This window comes from Echiichthys vipera (assembly GCF_963691815.1).
Source record: "Echiichthys vipera genome assembly, chromosome: 18".
In the NCBI taxonomy this organism is placed as follows: domain Eukaryota; kingdom Metazoa; phylum Chordata; class Actinopteri; order Perciformes; family Trachinidae; genus Echiichthys; species Echiichthys vipera.
Genome location: NC_139843.1, coordinates 12,829,811 through 12,848,368, shown reverse-complemented (window position 1 = coordinate 12,848,368; position 18,558 = coordinate 12,829,811). Strand labels below are relative to the sequence as shown.

At 40.8% G+C, this 18,558-nt stretch overlaps 1 protein-coding gene across 1 annotated transcript in view; it reads right to left on the bottom strand.

Moving 5' to 3' along the window:
* Positions 1-4,976: 4,976 nt before the first annotated feature.
* The window catches only part of lrp2b (low density lipoprotein receptor-related protein 2b), a gene marked incomplete at both ends in the record, with an annotated part of 39,949 nt that continues 26,367 nt past the window's right edge, over positions 4,977-18,558 (bottom strand). The window contains 28 exons of the mRNA XM_083932238.1: positions 4,977-5,003; positions 6,006-6,056; positions 6,200-6,283; positions 6,547-6,618; positions 6,938-7,075; positions 7,701-7,764; positions 7,874-8,110; positions 8,234-8,321; positions 8,816-8,935; positions 9,368-9,550; positions 9,758-9,978; positions 10,353-10,481; positions 10,698-10,863; positions 10,967-11,110; positions 11,292-11,417; positions 11,603-11,734; positions 12,562-12,690; positions 13,487-13,609; positions 13,955-14,092; positions 14,949-15,065; positions 15,152-15,268; positions 15,600-15,719; positions 15,995-16,123; positions 16,648-16,893; positions 17,130-17,326; positions 17,745-17,922; positions 18,024-18,247; positions 18,382-18,552. Coding sequence (XP_083788364.1) covers positions 4,977-5,003; positions 6,006-6,056; positions 6,200-6,283; positions 6,547-6,618; positions 6,938-7,075; positions 7,701-7,764; positions 7,874-8,110; positions 8,234-8,321; positions 8,816-8,935; positions 9,368-9,550; positions 9,758-9,978; positions 10,353-10,481; positions 10,698-10,863; positions 10,967-11,110; positions 11,292-11,417; positions 11,603-11,734; positions 12,562-12,690; positions 13,487-13,609; positions 13,955-14,092; positions 14,949-15,065; positions 15,152-15,268; positions 15,600-15,719; positions 15,995-16,123; positions 16,648-16,893; positions 17,130-17,326; positions 17,745-17,922; positions 18,024-18,247; positions 18,382-18,552 — 3,871 coding nt within the window. The remainder of the gene's footprint in view (positions 5,004-6,005; positions 6,057-6,199; positions 6,284-6,546; positions 6,619-6,937; positions 7,076-7,700; positions 7,765-7,873; positions 8,111-8,233; positions 8,322-8,815; positions 8,936-9,367; positions 9,551-9,757; positions 9,979-10,352; positions 10,482-10,697; positions 10,864-10,966; positions 11,111-11,291; positions 11,418-11,602; positions 11,735-12,561; positions 12,691-13,486; positions 13,610-13,954; positions 14,093-14,948; positions 15,066-15,151; positions 15,269-15,599; positions 15,720-15,994; positions 16,124-16,647; positions 16,894-17,129; positions 17,327-17,744; positions 17,923-18,023; positions 18,248-18,381; positions 18,553-18,558) is intronic.

The window sequence follows — 18,558 nt, the reverse complement described above, 5'->3', positions numbered from 1 at the left end:
GTACATAATTCAGATAATTAGGCGTGATGATTCACTGTGCCTTCTACATGCAAGGTTCACATTAAAGTCTGTTGTAAATATACAAATATACAGTTCAAGTTTCGTTGCCAGTGTGGGCTCAAGATTCCTGGATTAATACTGTATATAATAACTATAATAATAATTATTATTATTAAAGATAGTGAGACTTGTTGCTGCTCATGGGGGAATTGTTGGGTCTCTGTAAATCATAGAGTGGTCTAGACTCTGTGTAAAGTGTCTTGAGAAAACTTTGGTATGATTTGGCACTATAAATAAAATGTAACTGAATATGTAAATACGTATTATTTTAATAGATAAGTATTGTTAGAACCATGCATGTATATGTGTGTAGGCTTTAGGCAGCCCTTCTTTATTGTATAGGCTCAACTTGATGTGCAACTCAATTTTATACATGTACTACTAGTAGGGGTCCCTGCTCAGTCTCTCTGTCAACTAAGGGGTCATTGGCCTAAAAAAAGTCCCTGGTCTGTAACATTGGTTTTCTTTAGAAATATATATATATTTACTCATATTTGCGCGTAGTTTCCCTACAGCGTACTGAATGCTGACTAAAATCTACACCAGTCTCGTGCTTGCTCTAAGGCATTGCTGTCATCTTGATTTTGACTCTTAGTTTGAGCAGGAAAATTATATTTGGTCAATTGGCTTACTTTTACTTGCTAGTCAGGTTCATTAATTATTACCTTAGTCTGACCTTTGCAGCACTGACATACTCATTGTATCATCATTCATCATTTGTTAAATCCAATTGGGAAGTTTTGGGTTTAATCATCTCTGAACATAGGGGTTGAAGGAGTCGCTCAAGGAGACAAAGAAACAGGGTGTGTGCTTACATCCTAATAAAAACAAATTAATGTTATACTGAAAACTTTATTTAGAATTTTTACCTTGTGGTAACCTTAAAGTGCAGTAATATTGTGAAAGAGTGAAGCTGTCAGCCATGTCTTTCTTCTTAAAAAAAGATTATTTCATGGTTTTCCCCTGGCTGCTGGTGCTCACATGACTGCTGGATCATGTAAACATTTAACGTAATCACATGCATCTTCTTACTGTATTATGACAGTAAAACCTTTAATGCTCTGACTGATTGTCTGAGTTTCCCACTGGTTGATTTTGTCCCAGATGTCTCTCTGCCTCTTATTCACAAAACTTGAGGACTGTGACAAGATTATTCATCCCACTACTAAACAAGGCACTTGTAAAATCCACAGTAAAGTCGCCGTACTATTTTATTATACCGGCATTGTGATCGGAGAGCTTAACCTCATGTCGCTGTCCTCTCTATTCTCTCTCTCACACACACAAACAAACATGTACGCCACCTGTTTATCACTCATTTTGCTGTTGGACGGGTCCCGAGAGGGAGACAAAGAGGGGCGAGGTCGTCAACGCACTGCTGATGCCATCTGCCCACCAATGTGTGTGTCTTTGGTGTGTGTGTGTGTGTGTGTGTGTGTGTGTGTTCCATACACCACCTACAATGCCACCCACATGGCTGATCTGACATATCTGGATATAACAGATTTCATTCCAATATCCGTTTGGGGAGTTGCCTGCTGTACATTTCACAAGGGTATTAAGATGATCTAAAGTAACTCCACAAAATATTTATATAGTGTATTTATCAAAACAAAATGCTTTCCATTTGTTAAAGTGGAAAAACAAAAGTATTAAACATATATGAAATGTCAAGAAATACTATCCCTAAAGCTCAGGGTAACATCTTTAAATGCCTTGTTTTTGTTCCACTCAAGTCAAAATGAAAATCCATATATCAAGTTTAAAATGGTATATGACAAAGAAAAGAAAAGAAAAGCAGCAAATCATCTCATCTAAGAACCATGAATCATTGGCACTTTGCCACAATTTTTGCTTGAAAAAGACTGAAACAAATAAGACATGTGCCTATTATTTACCTGTTAATCATCAAATTGTTTCAGCTCTTCTCATATTTCAAGCCAGTCAACCGTTTTAAATCCTACACACTGTTTCAACTGAGAGGAATTTTAATCTGTGCTACCTTGAGAGATTTTTTTTTTACTTCAACTGCTCTAGATGCATACAAATGCTGGAAATGAAATATAATGAGGTGCCGAGGAGGTCAGGAGGAGAACAGCTTTTAAGAGGCTTATAAGAAGACGTCGGTTCAGAACACCTTCAACTCGCCCACTGAGACACAGCTGGATAAAGAATGACTTCTCTGTTGGGAGATTGAATTTGGCTCTGTGTCTGAGGGACACATTTGTCTGTCTCATTTCAGGATTTCAACAGTCAAAATAGGTTTTTAGGGACCCTGGCATGATGGCAGATAAAGTGCCATTCTGGCTGGTGGGGAGCCGGACTTTAGAGGCTTTTCGACTGACGGCTGATTTTAAGCACTGAGCTTATAGTGATATGTGTAAATGTAGGGGGAAATCAAGCTTTAACAAGGGAATGTAAACAAAGACCTCTTCTTAATCAATTAATTAATTAATTGATTGGACAGTATTTGCATTGAAAAATAATCATAAAAGGAAGCTATGTTTGTAGACCTAAGACTTTCTCTTAACCTCTGACTGGGTTTAAGTACTGGTGCACATTTTGCCTCCATTCCAGTCATTTGTTTACCAAACCCTGTGTGCATAAACCCCGGCCTTCACTCAACATCTCTGGCTCCCCTGCTCACCACAGCAGCCATCAAGCATACAAAAAACATGTCAGCAAAGCATGGCATGGTCATGTCCACCCCCAATTGTTTGTGTGTTTGTGTTTTTTTGTGTGTGTGTGTGTGTGTGTGTGTGTGTGTGTGTGTGTGTGTGTGTGTGTGTGTGTGTGTGTGTGTGTGTGTGTGTGTGTGTGTGTGTGTGTGTGTGTGTTGGAGTAATGAGAAGGGTCATTTTTTTAGTCTTTTAATTAGCTGATTTAAGAGTCTGTGATGGTCTTCTTCCATGGCAGTTTAATCTAATATCGGATGTGTTAATCGCTCCCAGGTGATGGTGTGCATCACCTGTGGGTGATTAACACACCATTAACATGCAGCACAGGCAGCTTTCCACATGGTTTTCCTCAGACATGTGTTTGGAAACGTATAAACAGCCTAACTAACGCAATAACAGAGCGACGCTTCGTGTACATGGGTGCAAATGAAGACTACCTGAAGCCTTAATTTCTCTGTGAGGCACACATGAGCAGTGCAGAGCTGGTGCAGAGTTCAGTGCACGTTAAAGCATCCTTACCTTTTGGGGGGGCTCCTCTCAGCCTCCTTTGAACCCGACAGCGCCTCCGTTTCTAACACGAGCGTGGTTTTCTCTCTCTTTGTATTTCTCTCTCTCCTCACTCTCGTCTTCAGCTGACTGGTTGTTATGTCTCTGCTCCCTCCTGTCTATCCCTCCATGAGCCGCCCCTTCCCCCTCTGTCACTCAGTTTGCTCTCGCCCTCACTCGCTCGTTCTGCCCGTGTTGCCTTCAGGTGCTCCTCGTAATCTCCAACATCCAAGACGCGCAGACGAACGCTGCCGTGTGCTGGGTGGAATAACCTTTGTGGCCATGTCTTGTAGAGTTGTCTCGTGTCAAAATGTTGTTTGACACTTTTATTATATTAGTTAAACTGTGTGCCCAGTGACCTGACTGATCATTGTTGACTATTAGTGGTTTTATGTTTAAGTTTTATTACTATGGAGGTAGAATCATCTCAAAAAGATTAATACATATACATACAAATAAGTTAACTTATGTGTATCACATTTTTGTATTTGTTTATCTATGCATATTTATAGATATCATTTTGATATGTATTAATCTTTTTGAGAAAATTCTACCTCCATACGCTACAACTGAGAACTAAACAAAAAAAAAAATAGGGATCCATGATATACAAGCTATATTATTATAATTTTAACACGACATGCAAAGTCAGTTTTGACCCTGTCATAATTTATATTTTATGGAAAGCCAGAATCTTGACTTATGTCGTAACATCACTTAGCATTTCAAATTTTTGTGACTTGCCAAAATGGTGCAGTTAAGTCTGTAGAAGAGCATTTTGCTTGAAGCGTAACTTGTGGAGTATGCAGACTTTTTCTTGTTATTGCTGTCTTCTATTGGTCCAGCACCTTATTTGGATGTGTGCGACTAATATTTTTATGTTGTTTATATTTTTCTATAGGACATGGGCTTCCATACAAACTAGAACCTGCTTTGAAACCAACCACCCTGACATTTTTGGGCAGCTGAAATGGCTTCACATACATGTTTAGATAAGTATCTGAAACATATGATAAATTAAATTGTTGAATGTTAAAGAAAATGTTCTGTAAAAAAAAAAAAAAAAAAAAATTCTATTTCCCCTAAACCTAGTATTCCCACAAACACTTCCCAACCATTCAAGGATCATGGAAATCTCTTGGTTGGATCATTAATGAGTGTTTGTACCCTTTCTGACAGCTCATGAAGGCAGCACAGTGTGCACACATGCTGCAGGATGCATGCCTCTTTGGTCCGCCCCTCTCAAATCCATCTATTGCTATTCATCCCCTCCCTCCATGTCTGACTGTCCCTCAGTGAGCAGTACAGTACATGATTTGGCAGGCAGTCAGAGATGCCTTGTGGGGAACCGAGGGTATGAAATACGGACAATGAATAAGTGTTGACGACAACATATACACACACCGGTCACAGCCCTTATTTTGTATTCCTCCCTATTGTGCCTGCACATTTCTTCAATCCTTCTCTTTTTCACTTTTATCGCTTCGCTCATCAGGTTGGCCTAGTTGTTCAGAGACCTTGATGTGTTCAGACATTGTGTCAGTGGGAGAGGAGCAGTGTCACTGCTGTTGCCCTGTGATCACGGTCACAAATTGTGGCTCTCTGTGTCATTAAATGGACGAGAAAGCTTTTCATCTTAGCTCAGTGGGTTGGATTCAGTGGCTGGATCAGTGGGTAACACCAGTGGGAGCCTCAGCCTTGACGCAATGACAGATCCTCCTGTGATATGTGCACAAAGACAGGTACAAGGAAGGGGAGATTGTAATGATTTTCATTATCAGGGGATTTATCTAAAGGGATTTAAAAGACAACACAAATATACAGTGATGATGATGATAGTTTTTAATACACTTTCTCACTATCAAAATATACATACACACAAAAGAGACTAATCAAACATAATTTACAAGTTTCTATTCACTTCATTCACTTATTCTCTCTTATAGTCTCACATTAGTTATGTCGTAGTTAAATCATGTCAATGTAGACAACAAAAACAGATACATGGAAAATTAAGTATTTATGTCCACCCAAGGTAATAGCCAACAAAATATTTCTCTCTTTTACAAAATGTTTCAGTTGATTTGTTTTGACTGTCAGCGTTTGAGTTGCTTTGAGTTGTGCCGTGACTTCAGCAGTGCAGCATGCTGCATCCTCCACTGAGAATGAATGAGGTTTCAGATCTGAAACGCAGTCCGGTCTAATCTCTGATGTAGAGGTCACATCAAATGTCAGAATCTGGTGTTTGCTCCTGTTGGAAGATCACAATTACTAAAATTAAAAAATAATAATTGAAATAAATTGTTTCCAAGCAGCTTTATGTCATAAACATAAATGCCAAATACAATATTTCCAAAACTAAATCATTGATTTTATAGCCAGGTGAAGTCTGAGAATCACTGAAACTTTTTGACATAATTTACAAAAAGGACAATGTAAACTGTGAATTGCTACCAACACTACAGCGTCAAATGAAACCATCAGATGCAGAACAGCGCTGCATGTCAAAGTAACATCTATCCAGGCCTGATAAATCCAGAGCGATGCAGTGTTTCATCTCTCCGCCCCCGCTACATTCAGTCAGTTATTAATTTGAGCTCCATTCTTTGTTTTAATTTTGTTCTATTTTCTATTGTAAATCACTTTGTAACTGTGTTTTGAAAGGTGCTATATACACAGAGTTTATCATTATATTAGTCATTATTGTCATTCTGAACTCACCGTGTATGTGGGGTTTTTGAAAGACACAAAATCCTCAATGGGTTCAAACTGCTAGAAAAAAGAGATATTAAATGCATCAATAACTGGGAATATATACACACACACACACACACACACACACACAGATTACACGATTACAAATATATTGAGCAGTAAACATTGTGTAACATTTTCACATGCGTCTCCATGGCTACCTGTGTGCTCAAAGCAGCTGGTTGTGTAGAAGTGACGTCAACATCTTCTAGGTCTGAGCCGTATGCTGGCTTCTCAGAAGGCTCCTAACATGGCCACAAAGGTAGACAAATGTTAAACGAGTTGAGGATCCTTACACAAAACAAAACTCTCTGGGGTTCAGTCAGTAAGACACGAAGGCCTGACATCTACTCTTAGAAAAATATTCATGACAATAACGATCAGATTTATTGTGTAACAATAGATATTTCTCCATCTGAATTTTCTTCATTTTAGAATGTAACCCTTGAGTTATTAGATATGTTAATAATTTTGGTGTGACAATCTGAATGATGAATGTGAAACCGACCTTGTTGACTGCTCTTGGGGGCTCGTCCACAACTTGAACTTCTTCCATATACAAAGGATTTTTAATGTTATCCTGAGGGAGTAAATGCAGGATCACGGGAAAATATATTTAAAACTTTAAAATCTAACACTATATAACTCGAGCACAATGTCATGTTTTTGCTTTATGCTTTTCTAAGTACTATAGGTATCCAACCTCAACCTCATTCGGTGGGTGATAAAACAAAATAAAAACAGCAGATGCAAGAATGATAGTGAGTATATAAAAAAAATGGTAAATGTCAAAATGAAAATGCAGCAGGGGAAAAATCCACAATGCAGCCAGCATGCAAGAGGTGGTATAAGCAGAATCAATTAACTCTACAGGTGAACGGTGACTTCTGTTTATTGACCTTGTCTGTTCCATCAGGAGCGGAGGCGGTTGCCACCACGCTGTTGCTCGTGGCAGCAGGTTCTTCTCCAACTTCATATGCCGGGTTCTCAAAACTCTTCCCATCCGTTTCCACCATGGAGACAGACATACAGGGGACCTGACATCAGACGACAAGAAGACAGAACAAGTCGGAGAATATAATATTGTTTATCTGAAGCACTGGGGACTGGCAGTCATATGAAACATTTGCACCTGTCATGAACAGGGATGCGTCCTGAAACCCACTTGTGTCCAAAGACTAGATTTAATATGATAAGGAAAAATGCCACATTTGTTCTGATCGGTAAGAAGTAATCTGAATGTTTTAGATCACATTAAAAATTACCATACCATTGTGTTTATTTAACGTGTATAATAATAATAATAATATTTTTTTACTGCCTCCTCTTTTCATCCACATGATTAATTAGAGAGAGGATATTAGAGGACAGGATGAATGAGTGAAAGTGTTCTTCATTCTCTTTGAACTTCACACAGTGTTATTCTATTTAGAGTTCAGATTTGTTTCCATGGAGATATTGAGTGTGTATATAGCGACTGAAAGTGTCTCTGCTACTGCTGCACCAAAATCAATTTTGTTTAAAAATTGAAAACCTATGAACCAATAAGAGTATGACTAAGGAACCAGACTGTTAAGGAGTATCAAGGAGAGAAGTAGTATGAATAAAATCCTAATAATACCCATACGTCACATGTCATGAATGTTTTGTTCTGCTACTTACCGCTTCTGAATTCAGCCTGGTTTGACCCTCCTCTGTAGTCGACGCATTTGGAGAAGAACCATTTCTGAGAATCAGCAAGACACACAAATGATTAAGTACTTTCATGCTATTGTACATAATTTACTAACATTTCAGGAATAACAGTTCTGACAGCTCTTCTGGCTCCATCTCACCTGAAGCTCGGCAGGTTGGGCATGGATGGCATGGATGGCATTGATGGCATGGATGGCATGCTGGGCAAGTTGTTCCACAACCCCTCCACCAGTTTGGGCTTCTTCCTGGCAGCATAGACCAGAGCAACCAGCAGGGCCACAATCAATACTGTCACCCCGATTGCTATTCCAACTGAGGATGCGACGACATGGAATACGTTTGTCTCACAGGATTCTCCCGTCCACTCTGGAGGACATCTGTGGAACAAAATACATACATTACTGTTTAAACATTTCAAAACACCACACTCATGTTCAATACATGACTGAGTAGTAAAAAAAAAAGTCACTTCAGGTTGTAAAGGCTAGAACATTTCTTACTTGCAAAGAGCCTTGTTGTCATCAAAGTAGCAGGTGCCTCCATTTTGACACAAGCATGGTGGGGGCATGGTGGGTGGTGGATCAAACCCTGAAATAATTTATATGAACAACAATCATAACATAAACGGAATGAACCAAACATACTAAATGACCAAGCATTTATTATTAATAATAATAATAATAATTAGTAATATTATTGGTATTTTCTAGGGGCGGGGAAAAAACAACAAAAGCGGCTCCTTAAGAGGTTAACTTAGATGGAAAAGATGTTTTCTCTCTCCTGATTGACACTGGCTAGAGTTTGATAGACAGGTGGTTCATCCAATCACCTACCAGGTTTTGAAGTTTCCAATCAGGCCTTCTCAGCTGGTTTGTTTCACAGAACCAGCTGAGGAGTCAGGTTATTATATCACCTCCTATTCGGCATTTCTCAACCCTATTGAATCTCTGCCCTCTTTAAAATTATGTAAAATATCAATATCGCTGCAATTGAGGTCTGAGATTAATTTCTCCAACTTCAACACATGATGCCCCTTGTTTGTACGACACATATTGAGGAAAATAAACAGGTCTTTTTCTTACCAGCATCACATTCAGTGTTACTGCCAGGGATGAAGCTGGTGCCCTGGGGGCAGGCGCAGGTGTAACCTCCCGGCCGGAGCAAACACAGGTGGCTGCAGGTTCCTTTGCACGGATTTTTCACTGCAGACACAAGAAAGTTTGTTTTGATTCTTTTATTTCATCAAGTAAGAGTGAATGACCCACATACTTTAAAATATAGAATAAATAAATAGAATATAATGGTAATCTGAAAATGATGGAGAAGTGTTTTTTATTACTGCAGGCAAAATTTTGCCATCCTCTTTTTTATTGATTTGGCCATTGCCATGATGATTTCTTTCACTTCTATCAATCACAGTTGACTTCCTATAGTCACTTTTCTTTCTTTCTTTCTAAATGATTGCTGATAAAAAACATTTTTTGTGCATGCCGAATACGGAATACATCAGTCAATAATAAAATAGTTTATCTACAAATAAAAATTCCTCCACAGAAAAACACATGCACATTATACTCCATGCCTAAAACCGTCTAGAGCTACTGTATTTGAATGGGAGTGAGTGCGCTGCTTACAAGCCATGGAGTTGTATCTCTGCTGCTGGAACACAGAGACCTGGGTCAGCCACGGCCCGGCAGTCAGCAGCTTAGTCTTGGCTCCGCGGCCAAACTTGTCCTGCCGAAATACCTCGCCTTTCTCCTGAGTACTCCAATAAACGTGGTCCTCGAATACACTCACACTGAAGGGGTTTCTTACATCTAGAAAAGGTCAAACAAATTGTGTGAACAATTGAACTGAGCCCCAATGATGGAGATAGATACTGAATGTATAGAATATGGTGGATGATGAGGGTTCATGAGGATTTCACATATGAACATATTGTCCTTAATGTACCTAATATTTCATTTCTAGTCTCACATTTATCATCTCAGGCATCTTTCATGATTGTCCTTCCTGATCCTCACCTTTGAAGACGGAAGTTCTACGGCCGTCTCCTGAGGGCAGAACAGACTCTATGCGGCTTTCCTTGGAGTCAGACCAGTAGATTCTGTCATCGCTGGTAAAGTCAATTGACAGACCAGTGGGCCAACCCAGGCCATCGGCCACCAGGACTTTCCTCTCCTGACCGTCCAGCCAAGAGCACTCGATCTTGGCTGTGTCCCCACGGTCTGCCCAGTACAACATCCTGCAGGAACGTAGCAGAGATTAGAGTTCTGGGATCTGAGATATGGTGCGTTAAAAGTTCCTAACTTTTATGTTTTTCATGACAGATAAATACATCAGCATAACAGCTAAATTCTCTGTCATTTCTGCTGTAGTGTGAATGTGATTTTCCCTTACATAAGACTTTCCACGAAAGGAGAAAAAATACAAAACTGTTTTTAGTTCAGAAAAAAATCCACAAATGTGTCAGAGGAAACACAATTCTACCAGCAAAGGACTTCCAACAAATTAAATATAAAGTGACACAAAGCAATACTATCTAACTAATATTCAATAAACATATTCCATAATTGACTGCAATATGTCAGTCAGATGTGGTAGCCCTGTCTGTCGCACCCCAGTCTTGGGTTGACAGCCACAGCAGACGGGTGGCCCAGCTCAGTCTTGACTAGTTGCTTCCTGTAGCGTCCGTCCAACATGGCCACCTCTAACCTCTTCAGCCTGGAGTCTGCCCAGTAAAGGTTCCTGCAGATAGAAAAAATTCAAAACTGTTTACAAAATATGCCTTGACACACACAGTCTTTCCAGAAGCTTGATATTTCTATTTGACAATAACATTCTTTATTATCTTTAAATTAAAAAAGGTGTTTCAACTTATAAACTAATGATCGAGCTGAATGCATCACAGTACAGGAGGATTGGGAATCAGGAAAGTTCAAAAACAATTCAGTTCAAATGCACCTGCCAACCCAGTCCACAGCAATGCCGTCTGGTCTGGTGATGTATTTAATGCCGAGGTCAACAGCAGCACCGATGTTGTTACTGCCGTCATCTACTGAGGGTATGTAAGCTCTCTTAATGGCACCTGGTACAGAGTCCTTACTGGCTAGAGTGAAGTAAACCATACCTGAAAAAACACAAAAAGACATCAGCAAGTAAAATCCTCCAATTTATGTGTCGTTTTGTGTCTTTCGTGTATTATCTAGTATTTATCTCTGCGTGTGACCTACTGTATCCAGTGTTGTTGTGGTCCCAGTCATAGTCCAGGGCCATAACATGCTCCTCTTCTTGAAGGAAGTCGTGGTAGGTCTCCGTCTGCAGGTTGAACCTCCGTATACGAATGTTCTCCGGTAGAAGCAGCAGAGGAGTCGCTCCTGAGGGAGACAGACATTTACACGGTTTTTGACATGCTTGAAAATATTTATTTAAAGATACATACAGATACAAGTCAAAAACATTTCAGTTAGCAATCAAGTTAACTTGGATGAATTGCTTTACTATGTCAAGTTTTTGTATGTTGCTCTTGTCTGAACTTAAGCTCATAAAGTTTCTCACCCTCAGCCTCACACATGTTCCCGTTGCCTACTTTTCGGTAGCCAGGGGCACACTCACAGTCGTAGCTGCCCTTGGTGTTCTTACAGACCTGAGGACAGGTGCCGTACACCTCACACTCATTGATGTCTGCAGGACGGAGAAGAGATTGTGAGAAAGAGTTCAGGTTTTTCACAGTTTAACCCACAAGATCTTTAACTGGAATGATGATAATTTAATTAAATATGTATCTGTTTATCCATGAGATAAATAAAAGGATGTAACCTCAGAGGCCTCCAAAGAGCGTGTGTGTGTGTGTGTGTGTGTGTGTGTACCCAGGCAGGTGTAGGGGCTGTCTGGGTCCACTCTGTATCCGGGCCTGCAGGAGCAGATGAAGCCAGTGCCGTTCAGGTTGGTGCACTCATGCTGGCATAGCTTCTCTTCACAGTTGCGATCATGGCCAAAGTCTGGAGCGGGACAACACAGAGGACAGATGAGACATATTTAAACATTTTTATGGAATCCACCAATGGCTGTTACCAAAGGTCTGAATAATTCGGATATACTGTAGATTATAATCCAGGTCACAATGATTCCCAGCACCTTTATACTGAACCTTCATATCTATAAACAAAAATCTGCCAACAGGCTATCTCCGTCCACATGTAGTGTTAAGACCAAACTCTGATAGTAACTCTGTCTATGGCCATAACTTGGATATTCTGTTCTGAAATTATGTTTGCTACAAGGTTAGAGAAAAGAGAAAAGGATCCGGTAATTATAACATCCGCCTGATCTCAAAATGCAATCTTTTTTTAGATCAATAGTAAGAGAGTGTTCTTATAATTACAACATTTATATGTCATAATTATGAGACATGAAGTCATAATTAGGTGGAGAAGCAAAAACTGGATGGATGGATGAATGGATAAGTCAAAATGACCAAAAGTGGAAGTCCTTATTATGGGCAAACGTCTCCAATTTATTTTGGAGACCATATGTTCACATTATCATAAGTATGAGATTTTCTTTTATTAAACAATCTTGTTTTTTTCTGTTGCTGTAGTCTTGACATTCTATCTGTGATTATCTGTGTACATAATGTAACACATAATTATGTTTTCCAATACCAGAGCCCAAACATCTGAGATATCTGCTTAAGAGTTATTGCAACTGACACATTAGGGTGAAACTGAGGTCATAGTTAACAGCAGCACTAAATAACTGACTTTAAACTGACATTAAAAGAGGATAATATAGAGTAAGTGAACAGGTGTTTTGTTACGCTACTCACTGCAGCCTAATTCATCGGTGCGGTCCCCGCAGTTGTCATTGTGGTCGCACACGTATGGCAGGGCCACACAGTGTCCGTTGGTGCATTTGAACTCCTCCAGTGTACAGGGCGGCAGCGTGGGCTCGCGGCCTGAGAACAGCACACTTAGAATGAGTCAACGCGAGTGCACAGGGAAGGGTGGGTGGGTATACAACCCACCGATGTCCACTTCCAGTAGTCTAACATTAATTTTAGAGCTTTCTCTACAGTGTCACTCTTCACTCCCTGAACTGTGTAAACACCAAAGAAGATGAAAACAATGTGTGAAAATGAGTTGACTGCCCACACCTAAAAAACAAGCATGCACATACAGTATACGGCCATGCTCAAACACAGTCGAGTACTCAAATGAAGGCGTTTACTCAATATACATAGCATATACACAACATATTTCATACAATATTCACTAAATCACACTCAATTGAGGGCTTCCCCACAGCTTTGAGCTTTCCCACTGTTTGTCTTTACCATCTCCTCCCTAATAACAAATGGCTTTAAAGAGCAAGCCGATGTCCACCTCCCCTCTCAACCTATTTAATCTCCTCTCAAAATAATTTGCTCTGATTGATGTTTAAGCTGATTGTATAACAATTCCATAAAACAGAATATTTCCTTATCCCTTGTATGCTTCAGGCTTTGTGTCCTGTGTAGACACGCTGATGTCATTTTGGGATTTCCCATTTCACTGGCCTTCAAAGAGGAAGGTTCAGGAGGCATTAGTGATGTTCCCACTAATCCCTGGGGATCCCTGAAACTGATTATTGGTGGTGCATTTGCTGAACCTTACCTTATTACAAATCTGGTCTTTAATATATATATATACAAAATAAAATTGTATAAAATTGTACGCAAAACCTAATTTATGGTGTATGTGTGTGAGTCATACAGAGTTGTTCCGTCTCGTCACTGCCGTCGCCACAGTCGTCCTTCTGGTTGCACAGCAAGCCCGCGTAGATACAGTAGCCGTTTGCGCAGCGGAACCTGGACGGCATCTCACAGGTGACGTTCACTGGTCAAACACACACAAATTCAAGTTTAGACCAACCTCGGCGAGTATGAATTAATAAAAACCCACTGCTACTTTGAATCATATTAGCTTGTCAAGTCTTTAAACTCTTCTTCGTCTTCTCTCTACACCTTGATGATGATGATATGATACATATGAGGTAGATTCAACCGGGTGATTCTTTCACATTTACCCATCTATGTATGAGACAAATGACTAACATGACAATGCTCAAAATACATCCTCAATACTTAGTAATGTACTTTAAGGGATGAATGATTATGACGATCACACAGAGAAAAATACAGACATGTGTCATGTCATTCACAATAAACAAATGGTTCTCACGGCATAAACTGAGCTGTTCGTCAGAGCGGTCCCCACAGTCATCAAAGCCATCACACACCCAGCCCTGGCTCACACACAGATGGTTCACACACTGGAACTGGTTCTGGGGGCACCAACGGCCTCCTGGGTAGCGAGTAGCTGTTGGGGTATGGAAAAATCAACAGATCTTCTTAAAGTAAACAACTACAAACAGATGTCATCACTCCATGATTTCTCAGCTCCTCCACTCTTCACTCTCTTTCAGGAACAGTCGCACTCAATAGCTGCCCAGTATAACCACAGCCTACTGTTAAAACCAAATACTACAGTTCGCTGAAAGCGAAAAAGTCGAAAAAGTCAATCCCCATAGACCTCCATGATAAAATTGCCCAACTTTACCACAGAAATAAACATGTTTTGGTCTCTAAAGCTAACTTCCCCTTTAATAACAACTTTAGTGGAGGTGAATTTTCATATAATTCACCTGTTTAAATTATATTAAGGCTTAAAGTTCTTCAAAATTAAGGGTACAGCCAGTTTGAGTGACAGGTGGATCAGTAGGGAGCAGTGGCGCTAGGCACTGCCAAGACGACAATGTCTGGAGCCTCCGAGCCAGCCACACTGAGCTTCATAACAGCTCTTCAACACCCTATGGGTGACGTCAGGGAGACAGCGTCCATATTGTATACATTTCCTCCTTTGTAACCTATCCATCTTCCTAGTAATACACCCACCTCATCAACTACACCAGTGCTTTGGATGTGAAAACAAAAGCAACTATTATAGATTTAACCCAAACTGTCCATTGAAAAAGTCCTTTAGCTCTTGTAAAGCTACTCTGTGGTTTAATTATTGTACTGTAGAATACTGTAGAAGAATTTAAGACTGAGGACATGCAGATAGCTTGCACACAAACAAACGCAAGCACGCACTCATAAACAAAAAGAAAATACAAGCACACTGAAATGTGTTAGGGCCAGGCACTGCTCCATTATTTTTCATGTTGTTTACTTACGACAGCTGGTCTCATCTGACAGGTCTTGACAGTCTGGCCGGCCATCGCACTGCAGAGCATCAGGGATACAATGACCAGAGTCACACTGGAAGGAACCTGGACGACACGTCTGCAACTCTGGAGGAGAGCCAGGACGGTAACGAGTGTTGTTTATGACAGAGAATATTTTAAGGAAGTGAAGTTTGTGTGTAGCTCCTGCTCACCACAGTCCCGTTCATCTGAGTTGTCCCCGCAGTCGTTGTCATGGTCACACACCCACTTTCCAGGAATGCATTGTGCATCGTCACATCGAAACTCACTTTCAGAGCAAGGCCTTGGCTCTATACACCACAATCACCATTAGAAAGAGACACACAAATCTTCAGTATGAAATCAGAAGGAGGCCTTTCTGTTCAAGCACACCTTACACAGGCTCAAAAAAAAGATAGTTTTCTATAATGATATAAAACTACAGTGCAGGACTTGTTTTAGTAAGTATGAGTAAAACAAAATTCCCATGTTCCCATGTGTCTCAAAGTGTCTCTTTAAGGAAATTTTTATCATGTCTTTTGCAACTCCCAGATTGACTCATATTCCGAAAAGCAGGGCTATACTGAAGATGAAAACACTTAATCAAATTCTATAATCCAATTTAAGAAATATGACACTGACGGCAGTTCCTTTCATCTGAGCCGTCACCACAGTCATTGGTGCCATCACACTGCCAGCGGATGGGGACACAGCGGTGGTTGTCGCAACGGAAATCTCCCAGAGGATCACAGGTCACCTCCTCTGTTGGAAAACAGAGAAATTAACGAATAAATATATCATTTAACATGTGGTCAGTGAGAAAAACAAGACTACAGTGACTCCGTGTTTAAAACCCCAGATATGCTCATACAATACAGATCTATATATAACTTGCTGTGCCTTGTACAAAGCCGTACGTTTAGAACCTACATCACCAATATTTGGCACTTGTCTTCATTATCTCGTATTTTCTCTTTAACTTGTTTGGCTCTGGGACACTGTTTGATGTTGAAACATCTACTGACACAAGCACTGACCGCAGCCTTGCTCGTCGCTGTTGTCTATGCAGTCGTTGGTGCCGTCACAGCGGGCCCACTGAGGAACACATCGGTAATTTGTCTTGCAGGAGAACTCGGTGCCCTCATCGCACTTGTAGTCTGGACCCACTAGACAGAGAACGAAAGAGACGCGAGACATGGGAAAAGAAGTGAGAATGGTGAGTGTGAGACACAGGAAATTACAAACAAAATGTTACAAGGTCACAAGAAGATGGAAGTGATGAGGAAGACAGAAGTGAGAAAGAGGAAGAGCTGAAGGAAGAGGATGAGAGGAGAAAAGATCTATAGTCTGTGTCTCTTAAATGTGGAAAAACCCAATCATTAATTCACTCAGACTCCTCTTGGGACATGGATGAGTCTACATTGATTATATTCATCAGTGAAAAACATAAATCTATGCCTGATTAAACTGTCAGCTCTGTTTTGCCACAGTGCACTGCTGTCATCAATTACAGAAGTGTCTTTCTTTTGTGTGCTCATCACAGGGGTGTTGCAGGTTTCTTTCCTGCCACAGCCACTGAACAAGACTTCCTAACTCTCTCTCCTGGCTAAGATCATCAGTTTAGGTAGCATATTTGTATCCTTTTCATGTGTGATTCACTTAAATGGCGGCCTCATAATGTGCCACTTACTGCAGGTTTCATACGGCTCATCAGATCCATCCCCACAGTCGTCCTGGGCATCACACACATAGTTTGATGGCAGACAGCGCCCGTTGGCACACTGGAACTGTCCTGGTCGGCAGGTCCTCTGAGAACAAGTCTCTGTGTCCTCGTCGCTGCCATCAGAACAGTCATTCACTCCGTCACAGTGCCAGGACACAGGGATACAATTCTTGTTTTTACACTGGAACTGGTTTTCCTGGCACCGGTGGTCACCTACGGGGGCAGACTGCAGGTTGACCAGTGTTTGAAAAATTGAGGTAAATCCAAACTGCAAGGACTTCTCAGCTAAAGCCTGGCCAAATAAATGTACTATTCTTCAGTACTTTATCAAATCCGACAAGAACTTTAAAATTGAAATACTTGAAGTGTAGATGAGCTTCTATTCAAAGTTTTTATCTGATCGTCGACACAATTGCAGTCAAATACAGTAACAATGTGAATTTTCATACTGCAGAGAGCCGCATCCTCATCTGAACTGTCCGGACAGTCAGAGTGGCCGTCGCAGATGAAGCCGGGGTAGGTACAGTTGCCATCCTGACACTGGAACTGGCCAATGGGGCAATAACGTGGAGGGCAGGTCTGGGGTTCATCTGAGCCATCACCGCAATCTGACTGGCTGTCACACTTCCACCATATAGGAACACACCTGAGGACAACAGAGTGCACAAACACGTTAGCTTAGATAATATAAATGTAAAATTACTACTTAAATTATTACATTACTACTTTCTAACAGTACAAACGTACTGACAATGAACCAGAAATCTAGATAAACTACAATATTTACATCCTGTCTCTTTATAGCGTTATTTCAAGACCGAAAACCAAACCAGTAAAGTTGTACTAAAGGAGGAGTAACACAGAATTTGCTTTGAAAAAGGCCTTTCTTTAGCCCTATTTATTGCGCAATAAGCTGCAATAAATGGCATTAACATATAAATGAATAAAAAAACTTTAAAGACTTGGATAGAGTTTCCTGTGAAAGAACAGTGAGGCTGGGGAGATGAATTGATTTGTAAAGGACTATGAAAACTGTCCAAAGGACTGATCTTTTTTTGACTGACTTCTCATTGTCCCCACAGCGGAACTGGGTGCTGGAGCAATCGGCGACACACTGGATCTTGAATCCCACAGAGAGGCCGATGAAGTGATCTGGACACTGGCAGGAAGCTTGCTGCCCACCAGGGCCAATCAGACACAAGTGACTGCAGGTCAGGTGATGGGAGGAGCAGGGGTTTTCACCTGGGAGATAAGTTGATTAAAAAATCATACATCGGTCAATTCTGAGCTGCAGTCCACTGAGAGAATGGGAATATAAAAATCTACAGCTCAAATGTACGTACTACGAGGCTGCCTGTAGGGGTGGTAGATGTGAACGTCGTATGGCCGATGCGTGTTGTTGCCCATGACTGAGCGTTGCTCGCCAGTGTACTTGTGAGCCTTCTCTACTGTGTGTGTGTTCCAGTCCGTCCAGTAGACATAGTCCTCAAACAGGGAAACAGCAAAGACATGGGGAAGTGTACCAGCAATGGCCCGGTGTCGGTTCTGCCCGTCCATGTCTGCAAAGCTTGAGGTTGAAGCATTGGAGGGTTAATACATATTGCAAGTGCTACTGGTGCTATTATACAGGAAAAACTTTGTGAATTGAAGCATAATTGATGACAACTCAAAATGGACTCCTGTCTGAATCCCTAAACTCACTCCAGAAAGTTAAGGTGGGAATCAGCAAAAAAGATCTTGTTGGTGGTATAGTCTATGGTCAGAGCATTAGGCCACTCCAGCTTTGTGGTGATAATGGCACTGACATTGCTTCCGTCCATGCCAACTCTGCCGACATATGCGGTGTCACCCCAGTCAGTCCAGTACAGCCATCTGAGG